The sequence below is a fragment of the Vigna umbellata genome, chromosome 2 (assembly GCF_029865625.1).
Source record: "Vigna umbellata cultivar VRB3 chromosome 2, Vumbellata_1.0, whole genome shotgun sequence".
Classification (NCBI taxonomy): domain Eukaryota; kingdom Viridiplantae; phylum Streptophyta; class Magnoliopsida; order Fabales; family Fabaceae; genus Vigna; species Vigna umbellata.
Window position 1 is genome coordinate 15,512,389 of NC_142166.1, and position 12,334 is coordinate 15,524,722.

At 34.8% G+C, this 12,334-nt stretch overlaps 1 protein-coding gene across 1 annotated transcript; it reads right to left on the bottom strand.

Annotated features, from left to right (window-relative positions):
• Positions 1-1,415: 1,415 nt before the first annotated feature.
• LOC124820223 (putative pectate lyase 18) lies at positions 1,416-3,994 on the bottom strand. Its single transcript, XM_047291875.2, has 4 exons — positions 3,822-3,994; positions 2,359-3,111; positions 2,112-2,250; positions 1,416-2,018 (listed from the first exon to the last, which is right to left on the bottom strand). The coding sequence occupies exons 1-4, from the start codon at positions 3,929-3,931 to the stop codon at positions 1,797-1,799; spliced, it is 1,224 nt and encodes a 407-aa protein (XP_047147831.1). The 5' UTR covers positions 3,932-3,994; the 3' UTR covers positions 1,416-1,796.
• Positions 3,995-12,334: the final 8,340 nt, after the last annotated feature.

Consider the following 12,334-nt stretch of genomic DNA (forward strand, 5'->3'; position numbering starts at 1 on the left):
TGTTGCTCACACTTGTCTTCCACTTTTTAAATTTCTAAATTCTCACCCTTCCAGTGGCTTCCACTTTCTCTACAGAAATTAAGGGTCTTGACAAAATCAACTTAAATTATTTATCAGGATATTAAACTAAAGAGTAATAATTTAATATTTTTAACATATTAATTATATTTTTAAAACTTTAGATAAGTTTTTATAATACAAAAAGTAATTATATAAATAAACCATAGTTTCGAACAATTTAGTTAAAATTTCATTGTTTTATAATTGTCATAATTTGTTAAAAGAATAAATTAAAGGTTAACGTTTAAAAAATAATATATGATTAATATGAAAAATAGTATATCGTAATATGGTATTTACTAAAGATATAATTATAACTTAACATTCTTATCGTATCGTATCATATATTCTTATTTTACTAAATGAATTCTAAATACTACGTTTTTTTTTTCTTCCAAGGCTCTTCTTCTACTCTTAATTTTTGGAACATTGTAAAAAACTATAAAACATATTCACTAATTAATTAACTATAAAATATATTGATTTAGGGGAGGGGGAAGAGAGGAGGAATGGTAAGTTGGTAACATCGTATGATGAATGGGGTCAAATGTTGAGTTCTCGTTATTCAAGAAATGGAAATGGTGGAAGAAAGGAATTGAATGAAAACTTTGTCAAAATGTGGTTGTAACCCAATTTAAATCTTTACCAAATTGCTACAATCACATCAAATGCCACCGTCAAAAGAAGATCCACTTAGGAGCCACACCCATGTGCTTTTTCTCATCTTTTCAACCCTTTCGCCTAATTTTGTCCTAGCTAATCCTCACCTATATACTTTGCCTCCACATCCAATTTAACTCGTGCAATGGAAAGGGCATGTCTTGTTGCAATCAACCATTCTCCCACTCCTTGTATATTTTTTTTCTTTCTTTTTGCCCCAATATATTCCCTTTAATCTCTCCTAAATTAGCTTTACTTAGTGCAAAGATCAATGCCATCAAAAAATATGTTCATAAAATATACAATGTTACATTTTGGTTAATTATCTTAATTTGGTTTGTGATGGGAAATACAAACGCTGAAAACAGTATTGCGTAATCAATTCCACTTGGTGAAGTACAAGTTAACAACACAAACATCATAATAAATATATTAGCATGCTGATCTGATTGTACCACTACCTTCTTTTGTCCTACATATTGTTAACAGTTATTAGGGTAGTTGAGCATTTTCGAATGCTCGATGCATTTAAATTTGGACAAAAATGATTGATGGGATTCGATGATTTGTTTTCCTTTTGGATCGAATTACGTTTTGAAATAAGCTTTGGTTTTATTCGTGGTCTTAGTCAGCACACTATTCATTTCTGTCTGCGCATGTGTCGGTCACAAGGAACAAGAAGAGAGACAGAAGAATACTAGGCAAAACTTTGTATTATAACAGAATAATGATAATATATCAACTCTTCTTCACTTGTTTTCCTCTCAGAATACGTCCAGATTCTTCAACTGACCTGGTTCTCTCCAAGAGTAAACAGGTGGAGGTTGTAATCATGAGTTACTCATCAAAACTAGAAAAAAAAAAAACAACAAAACAATCTAAGAAGCCACCCAAAAGGGCGAAAATAGTGGAGATGTATGGAAATCCAAGGAAAAGTGAATAAAAGCTAGAGATCCACCACCATATAATAGCCCTTTTTCTCTTTTTTTCTTTTGGGACATATACGTATATATATCTTGTTTAATTTTCCTTTTTGGAATGAATGGATGAGGCAGAAATTGGTGGATGAGTCATTATCAGCAAGGAGAACCTTTCTTGCAGGTGAGTGCACCAGCACCTGTTGTAATGGAACCAACAAGTGAAGATGGTCTTGCACTAAGGCTTGAAGCCCTTGCATAACTTGAGGAGGCTCCAGCACCAGAAGCAGTGAAAAAGGCACCATTTACTAACATGTCCCCTTCTGATCTCCAATTCCAACTCTGCCATTCACTCTCTGCCGCATCTTCACGTTTTGTCACCTAAACAAGTACCAAGTTTAGCATATGATAAAAATGGACACACAGTACAACTACATTTAATCATTGCATAGGACTTTATGAATAATCAATCACCTCTTTGCTGAATCTGTCATCTGGTGCAACAAATCTGTTGCCTTGGCTGTTGATAGTTGGATTAGCACTCCCCCCAATGGCATACATTTCCCAGTGAGTATAATCATTGTTCACAACATGGAAATACCCAAGCCTACACCTGCAAGTTGCACAAAGGTTTTTTTTTGGTCCTACAACATAACATGGTCTCCAAAGTAACGTGTAATGAATAAGGGTAAAAAGAAAAATTGAATAAAGTGTGAAGTACCTTGGCATCCTTTGAACAAGGCCTTCACCGAAGTGGTTGAAAGCAATGGTGACTTGCATGTCCTTGTCCTGAGTGTAAGCGTCACTGTGACCTAAGAGCATGACCTTGTCATGATGCGTCATGTAATTGTTGGAGATGGTGATGGCGGTGGACCCATGGATGGCGTCGATCAACCCATCGTTGCAGTTCGACAAGGAGCAATGGTCGACCCACACGTGACTTCCTCCGAAGATCGACACGCCGTCGCCGTCCGACACGGTTCTCCACCCGTAGTGCCGTGGGGAGGCGCGCACCATGGCGTTCCCTCCCTGCTTGCAGTCGTGCACGTGGATGCCGTGGATGATGATGTTCGTCACGTACTGCACGGTGATGCAGGGACCGCCGGCGATGTGGACGCTGGCGCCGCGGCCGTCGATTGTCTTGAAAGAGTTCATCAGAAGCTCCTCCTTCAGCTGGATCACCATGTCGCGCGCGAAGATGATCCAGAGGGGCTCATCTTGGATCACCGCGTGGCGGAGCGTCCCTGGCTTCGGGTTCACCGGGTCGTCGTCGCCGGCGTCGTCCACCACGTAGATCTTCCCATCCCTTCCACCGATGGCGTTCTTTCCGAACCCGATTGCGCAGTCCGCTAGCTTTTGCCGGTTCTTCTCCCAATTCGGGTCGCACCGCCAACAGTCATCAATGGGGTTGCCGCTGCCGCATGAAAGATAGCCCAAGCTCCTCCTAGGCCTAGCTATGGAGGCGTTGATTTTCCTGCACCCAAAAAATTCAATTATTATAATTTATTATTATTTATTACTCTCTTTTATTCAATTAATTTTAATAAAATAATTGATGATGCAGTTAGTGGCAATCGATAGGAAAATACAACCACCAAGACATGTTGGTTAGTATATAGTAACTGATATTATTGTGAAGGGTCCTATTAACCTTTGTCATCATTATACACTATTATGTAATTGAAGGGTTCTTTTCATTAAAAGTTAAAAACATTTAAGGAAACCAACGTAACCAAAACAATTTTTCATTAATTCCTCAACTAGATAAAAGTTAATAAATTTATCAAAAAATGATTTGCAAGTGAATGTGACTGAAAATTTGATATCTCCCTTTCATATTATAACCGAAAGGTAGATGAAAAGTCTTTTATATGAACTGATGTAGTATATGATGTTAAAATCTATAAGATACATGAGGTTTATATGACTAATGACGTAAAGTTTTAAACTGAGAATGTATCCCTGTGAAAAAAAATGTTGTTCCTGGTTTTAAGGAACAGATTGTCTGTTTAAAGAAGCACTAGCCAATAATGTAGAACAACATTTAGGAACATGTTTGAAATGAAGTTGATGAAAGTGAAAAAAAGTGATCCCATTTTGGTTTTGGTCTGAGGAAAATTAGCATGTAATGCAGAATAGAAGATGTAAATGTAAGTAACATGGATCTAAAGGTGGAAGGTGTACCTGTTGACCTCTTGAACAACCTCTTCAGGGTTTTGAACTGGTGAAGAGAAAAGGGTAAGAGGGAGGAGAAAGAAGAAGAAGAAGAAAAGCAAAGAGAGTGTGGTTGTCATGTTGGCTAACTCTTCTTTGCAAAGTGAGTGAGAGAGAGAGAGAGACAAGGGAAGTGAGGAGTGATGTAGGTTGTAAGGAAGTATATAAAGAGAGAAACCCCAAAGCAATTGGTGTGATCAAACTAAACATATTGTAAAAAAAATATTAAAAAATAAATAAATAAACATATGGGACCCAATTGCATCCTGATTATTGGGTAGTTTTAGCCGTTAAGCAAGGCCTAAATGATGGTGCATGGAAGATCAAAACAGTCAAAAGAAAAGGCTTAGAAGAGAAAAGGATGATGAAGTAAGAAAAAGGGCACACATGACGATGTGTGTGAAATAATTTTGGTCTCGTAAGCACGTACACTCTGAGAGTAGAAATTAGATTAAACTAATTATATAATTAAGTTACCCACTTAATTCTACAACTGCTTTCAGAGGGTAGTTAATTAGGTTTTACCAAACTTATTAATTAAGATGAAGATAGAATTGATTGTGCAACAGCACCCTTTCTTTCTTTGTCTTGTTAATGTATATTCTGGCGTGATCGTTGAGAATGATGAAATAATCGCTTAATGATCAGCAGTGAACACACTTTGATTAAGTGAATTAATGGGAATTAATTAGCGCGAGTGAATTAATTAAAATTAACTAAAATTGGTCCTTCGAAAATGTAAATTCTTCCTCCTCTAGTCCTTGTGTATATTCTTTTGGCAGCAATTACTTCGCATTTTTGACTTGGATTTTGGGATGAACGGTTCCTAGAAATAAAGGTTTACCCCAGTGGAAAATATTGACTTATTTGCTCTAATGGGTCCATAATGCTTTTTTTTAGTTCACGAGATATCTTACAAGATCGATGTATTTTTTGGCTTCTTTTGTCATTGATTTGGATCTTGAAGAATAGTAAGAACATAAGTAATTTTCCAAATTTTACTCTGATACATATTTAACTTCGATATATAAACTTGCTATATTTCAATTAATGAGTTCATCTGATACCATATATTACCAAAAAATAAACATTATATATTATTACATATAAAAGATAATGGGTAGTATAAGTAAGAAATATATGTGTTTCGGGTACAGATCAACTATCTTCTATAACCTCAAAGTCGACACTACATTCACTAATGCAGAAAAGACTTTTAACGTCACCCTTTATACATTCGATTCTCGAATATCTAAAGTAAAAAATGATCGGTGACATTTTCCGTGAATAAAACAACTATTTAGACGTCAGTTATGGGGGGCTTCGACTTCTAAAGTCATTTAGACGTCTGTTATGAAGGGAAACCGACTTTTAAATATTCAGTCCAGAAATTTAAAAAGTCACTTTTTAACTCCATTTAGACGTCTGATACCGCAACTCTGAATTCTAAAGCAATTTAGATGTCTGTTATTGGGGAACCGACTTCTAAATACTCAGCCTAGAAATTTAAAAAGTTACTTTTTGACTCCATTTAGACGTCTGATCCTGTCACTCTGACTTCTAAAGCCATTTAGACGTTTATTATGGGGGGAACTGACTTCTAAATACTCAACCCATAAATTTAAAAAGTCACTTTTTTGACTCAATTTAGACGTCTGATCCCGCCACTTCGACTTTTAAAGCCATTTAGACGTCTATTATTGGGGGGAACCGACTTCTAAATACTCAGCCCAGAAATTTAAAAAGTCATTTTTTAACTCCATTTAGAGGTCTGATCTCGCCACTCCGACTTCTAAAGCCATTTAGACGTTTGTTATGGGGGGAACCGACTTCTAAATGTCTACATTAAAACACCACGAATGCGAGGCAACCATTACACGCACTCGCTTTTCATTATCTTCCTCGCGTTTTCTCTCCACAGGTTACGTTTTTCAGGTTCGTTTTCTCACTTTTGCACCGTTTTAAATTAATTTTACTTCGATTACATTACTCTTTGATGAATTATCTTTCATTTGAACCGATTAAAATGCATTTTCGTTGGGTTTTGATGTAGCTTTGCTCGTGTCCTTAGGCGATTTCTTACGTTTTGCACTCCTCTAATTCCCTCTAGTATGTTTTTAAAACCATCCAATACAAAAAAAAAATGTACAATCCATTCTCTTCAACTAAAATATAAAGTTGTATACTCGAATCACCATGAGCCATGAGAACCCAAGAGGCCTCAAGCGGAGAAAGATCTAATCAAATACGACAACGTTTAGATGTCTGATCTGTTCAGGTCAGACGTTTATATAGACGTCCGATCTGTGCAGGTCAAACGTCTATATAGACGTCTGACTAGGGTCCGAGGTCCCATCAACATCACCTGAATAGACTTCAGGTCGAGATCAGATGTAAAAAGCCCAAAATAACAGACATCTAAAGTCTTTTCTATACTAGTGATTCTTATTTTCGTCTTTAGTTCAACCGTCCAAAAGGTACCTGCCAAAGGTTCTTCGATGCTTAGTTAGTAAACAGTTCGTATGGTTTTCAGAACAATGGTATTAAATGTGATCACATACCTCTTACCTTTGACATATATTTATAGTTTTTTATATGGGCTTGAGATCAGTGAAACATTAATCTCGGCCCAATCTCAGTCCATTACCCCTACCATTTACCTTAATCCTTACAAAGAAAACTTATCTATCGAATCAGATCGTCCGAGCTTGATAGGGCCATTCGGTCTTATCCAGCAGTATCTATCCGTTGTTTAGCTATTCCCTATTCTTTAGTGTTGTCCGATCTTCTTAATATGCATTATCTCACCATCCATCTGACTCCTGTACAATACGGTTATGATTTTATAAATAAAATCACACGTTGTTTTTCTTCTCCCAATCTCGTAGAAAGATGAAGCTCTAATTGAGGAATAAGAATTTTTTATTGTAAAAAGAAATACTTTAAACACATGAGTATTTTAATAATTTTTATTTTAAATTTAAAATAAAAAATAAAATAAAATAAAAATTTATTAAAATATCCTTAACATTAAAACTTAGAATTCATAATATCTAGAGATATTTTTATCAATTAAATTTTGATACGGTTATATAAGTTAAGAAATCCATATATATAATTCGTTTTAATTAAAATAATTTATCGTTTTACATTAATTATATTATCTTTTATATTAATTATAAAATGTTTGCCTTTTAACAGAACAAGTAAAGAACTTGATTAACTAAAGTAGCAATAAGAGAAGATTAAAAAAAACTCAATTGTAAAATATTAAACTTTGTATATATACTTAATAAACTAAGAAAGTTTAATAAGAACTTAACTAAAAATACATAAATTTATATGAGATTTCAAATTTAGTTAAATCTAACCTAATTTTTTTTAAAAAAAAGAAACCTCCAAACGTAAGTAAATATAATTTTATTTTATCTAACGAACGTTGATTCATTAGTATCTCTTAAAGAGAGAAAGTGAGAAAAATATAATATTAAACCGAAGCGAGGTTTAATGAAGTCGTGGAGAACACCCATGCACGCCTGCTGTTAAGCATATTTGAGGTGGAAGAGTGGTTCTGCGAAAAAGAAAAGACCATTACTATGAAAATGCTTCCACTTTAGTCATTGTATAGGAATCTATAATGATAATTAGATAGGGACACTAAAAGGGACACTTAGATGGGGAAAAACCTCTCACGCTATTGCATGGTGGATCAATGATAATAATGAGGATTTCATGGGGTCCCCAGACACTTCCTTTGCTTCTATGTCAAGGAAAACAATATGTTTTACTTGTTATGCATGTTCCTACCTTCAAATACAAAACAAATTCTAACACTTTAGTATCATCCTACTAATTAAAGCATTACATAAAAATATAAACAAAAATATATTTATAATCCTATTTGAGAAAATCCAAATTAATCTTTTAGAAATTATAATTATTTATACACTACAAAATAAGAGTATATACTTAAACAACAACTATTCTTTATAAGAAAATCATCATTAGCTTTGTTGTTTCACAGTTCTCTTGTATACTATCATTTGCTTACTTATTAATTATAATAGATACACAAACCACAACATATAGACAATAGAATAAGCTAATACAATTATTATAATATATATATATATATATATATATATATATATAACCTTTTCTGAATAAAAGTTTTTTCTTTTGACTAAAACATTTATGTTCATTTATGATATCACTAAAACATGACCCAACATAAGTCAAATAATTAATAACCCAATTACTACTAGTGCAGAAAAGACATTATATGTTATTTTGGGCTTTTAACGTCTGATCTTTGTCCGACGTCTATACGGATACATTAATGAGACGTTGGATAATTTAGGTCAGACGTCTTTATAGACGTTCGACCTATATAGGTCCGACGTCTATATAGACACGTCTGATCCATACACGTCAGACGTCTCTAAGGTTGTTCCTGACTCATGGTGATTCGAGTTTACAACTTTATATTTTAGTTGAAGAGAATGTATTGTATATTTTTTTTATTGGATGGTTTTAAAAACGTAGTGGAGGGAATTAGAGGAGTGCAAAACGCAAGAAATCACCGCCGAAGAACGCCGCCCAAGGACACGAGAATAACTGCACCAAAACCCAACGAAAACGCATTTTAATCGGTTCAAATTAAAGATAATGCATCAAAGAGTGATGTAATTGGAGTAAAATTAATTTAAAACGGTGCAAAAGTGAGAAAACGAACCTAAAAAGCGTAACCCATAGAGAGAAAACGCGCAAAGATGATGAACAATGAGTGCGCATAACGGCTGTCTCGCTTTCACGGTGTTTTAATGCCGACATTTAGACGTCGGTTCCCCCAATAAAAGACGTCTAAAGTGCTTTAGAAGTCGGAGTGACAGGATCAGACGTCTAAATAGAGTCAAAAAGTGACTTTTTAAATTCTTAGGCTACGCATTTAGACGTTGGTTTCCCCAATAACAGACGTCTAAAGTGCTTTAGAAGTCAGAGTGGCGGGATCATACATCTAAATGGAGTCAAAAAGTAACTTTTTAAATTCTTGGGCTGCGCATTTAAACGTCGGTTCCCCAATAACAGACATCTAAAGTGCTTTAGAAGTCTGAGTGACGAAATCAAACGTCTAAATAGAGTCAAAAAGTTACTTTTTAAATTCTTAGGCTGTGCATTTAGATGTCGGTTTCCCCAATAGCAGACGTCTAAAGTGCTTTAGAAGTCGGAGTGGATGGATCAGACGTCTAAATGGAGTCAAAAAGTGACTTTTTAAATTCTTGGGCTGTGCATTTAGACGTCGATTCCCCCAATAACAGACGTCTAAAGTGCTTTAGAAGTCGGAGTGGCGGGATCAGACGTCTAAATGGAGTCAAAAAGTGACTTTTTAAATTCTTGTGTAACGCATTTAGACATCGATTCCCCCAATAACAGACGTCTAAAGTGCTTTAGAAGTCGGAGTGGCGGGATCCGACGTCTAAATGGAGTCAAAAAAGTAACTTTTGAAATTTATGGGTGTTGTATTTAGACGTCGGTTCCCCCAATAACAGACGTATAAAGGGGTTTAGAAGTCGGTTCCCCCATAACAAACGCCTAAATAGAATAAAAAATTATTTTTTTTAACTTTTTCGTTTAGTTTTGGCGTCTATTCGGGGGAGCCGGCGTATATGAGTATTTAGACTTTGGGCGCCTCCATAGCCGATGTCTAAATAGTTGTTTTATTTACGAAAAATGCCACCGATCATTTTTTACGTTGGATATTCGAGGGTCAGACGTCTAAAGGGTGACGTTAAATGTATTTTTTGCACTAGTGGCTCAGCGTATCTAGCTCAAATAAATCATGATTATATTAAAAAAGAATCAAATGTCTACACAAAACCTACTCTCACCAATACATATGATATCACATCTCATTAACTTCTAAGACTTAGACATTTAACTATATTTTCGAAAGACATGTGTATTGAGTTGATTCAGAGATTATGCACCTATCACAAAAACACTTAGTAGATCTTGGTGACTAATACTTGGGCTACCTTACCCTCAATATATTAGGACATATTTCCTCGTCACCTTGACAGGATTAATTCACTGCTCACTCATCAAATCAACATTCAATACATCATATTTCTCATCACAAATTATCTTCATTATTACACACGCACACACACCCACACATATATACCCACAACAACACAAACACACACCCACCCACACCCCACACCCCACCCGCCCACCTATACACCACTCACACCCCCACATATGTATCCCAGGCATTATAATATCACCCATTCATACAATCCATATATCACATTTCTTGCACTCATTATAATATCACTCATTCATAAGCATTATAATATCACCTATTCATACAATCCATACATCACTTTTCTCTTTTCAATATTTATTCATCATATATATACACATATAATCTAAATCTTTTCACAATTCAATCTTTACAAAAACTAAAAAACATTCTATTTTAAATAACCTTTTTTTTCTTAGCGGCATCATGTCTCTCCCAATGAGCGAGTAGTGGGAGTAAATTCTTAACAATTTGCCCATTGAATCTCAAGCTAGCCTAGTAACCATGATTACCCTAAGCTCATTGGATTTTTATGAAAACCATTCACCCAATGAGTGTCACACTCGCTTAGCGAATAGAACTACTAGTAGCATTTTTCACAAGCTCATCCAACGAGCCTCATTTCGCACAACGTGTGAGGCCACCCTTTCTTCTCTCTGACTTACACAAATTTATTTTTTACCCAGTGTCCAGATTACTTACACAGGGAATCTGCATAATTCATAGACGTGAAATTTATTTATCAAGTCACCTAGGTACTATCTAGGTTAATTTATTTATTTCTCATGTTAAAACTTCTACTTTTTAAATAAAAAATACCTGAGATAGTAGCCCTTGGTTTCCACGACAGATCAAACACCACAACTACTAGATTTTAAACCACAACCATCAACATAGAAACAATATCTAAAACAATTAATTTCCATCAACAATTCCAACATCTCAATAGACCAATTATACTACTAATTCAATGATATTTCATCACAGCGAGTCATATTCAAATGACTTAATTATAATTACATAGCCTCCCTTATTTTAATTATGAGTTTTTATCACAATTTTTTTTTTATTACTTCTAAAGATCCCTACTTGCGCATAATGCAATATTTATGACTAGATTATCACAACTAGGGATGACAACGGGTCGGGTGGGGCACAAATAGTGTTTACCCACAACCGATCCACAAAACAAAAATTCAACTCGCAACCCACTCGCTAGCTACTCGCACATGTATCGCTTAAAAAATACCTACAGATATTTTTAAACGTGCAAATACTCACAAAAATTTTTAAAATTATATTTTATATATTTTTAAAATAAAATTACAATATATATATATATATTATAAATTAAATTATATATAAATTAAAATTTAATTTTTTTAATTAAATTTAACTTAACACCAATTTGCAAGAACAAAATTCCAAGCATAGAAACCCCAAAACACTGCAAGACCAAGAATTCCAAAAATTCTCAAACCAGAAAAGATCATAAACTCCAAACTCGCTACAAGATCAGAAAAACCTCAATCGTACTAACCCTAACCCTAAGTCGCTTAGAAAAAACAATCCTAAATTTCCAATTTCAAAACTCTCAATCCCGACTAAGAACCTCCAATATTTCGCCACTACCTGTAGAGGAAAAACAAAGAAAACTCAATCCCAAAATCGTGAGTCAAATGCGAGAATCAGACTCCTATGCTGCGAAATCGCCGCAAAACATAGAAGCCCCCTCCCTCTACAAGATGAACTAGAAAAACTGAAGGGAGAGGAAACCTCTCTCGTTGCACAACAAACCAACATGAAGGGAAGGAGAGTAACAAGAAGGGTCATGCGCCTTCGCGAGGCACTAGGAAAGACGATAACGTCGCCGAAGTCGCGCCATCACTACACCGCCGTCTTCACTACCACGAGACCACATCCTTTGCGCGAGCCATAAATGTTTTTCCCAAATTGAGTTGTTTGTGCGGGAACAGGGATAAAGAAGAAGCTTGAAGCTTCTGGGTTTGCTCGCGAGAAATATAAAAGATAAGAGATTAGGAAAAAAAACTTCGAATAAAGTTTTTTAGAGAAACCAACAATTGGGAAATTGAGATTTTTAATTAGGATTACGTAATTTTTTTTATTGAAAAGCTTTCCCTTCTTTCTAAGAGTAATAAAAAGAAAATTTAAATTAAAAGAAAATAAATTAAATTATTATTATTATTTTTTGCGAATAATGGATATCTGCAAGTTGGATAGTATAATACTGACACCCAACCCATTTAGAAACGGGTATTAAAATATCTGCTATCTGTTACCTGCATATAATAAATATTCGCATATAGTAACTATCCGTCATGGATTTTATCCGCAAATAGTAACTATCCGTCATGGATTTTATCCGCAGATAGTAACT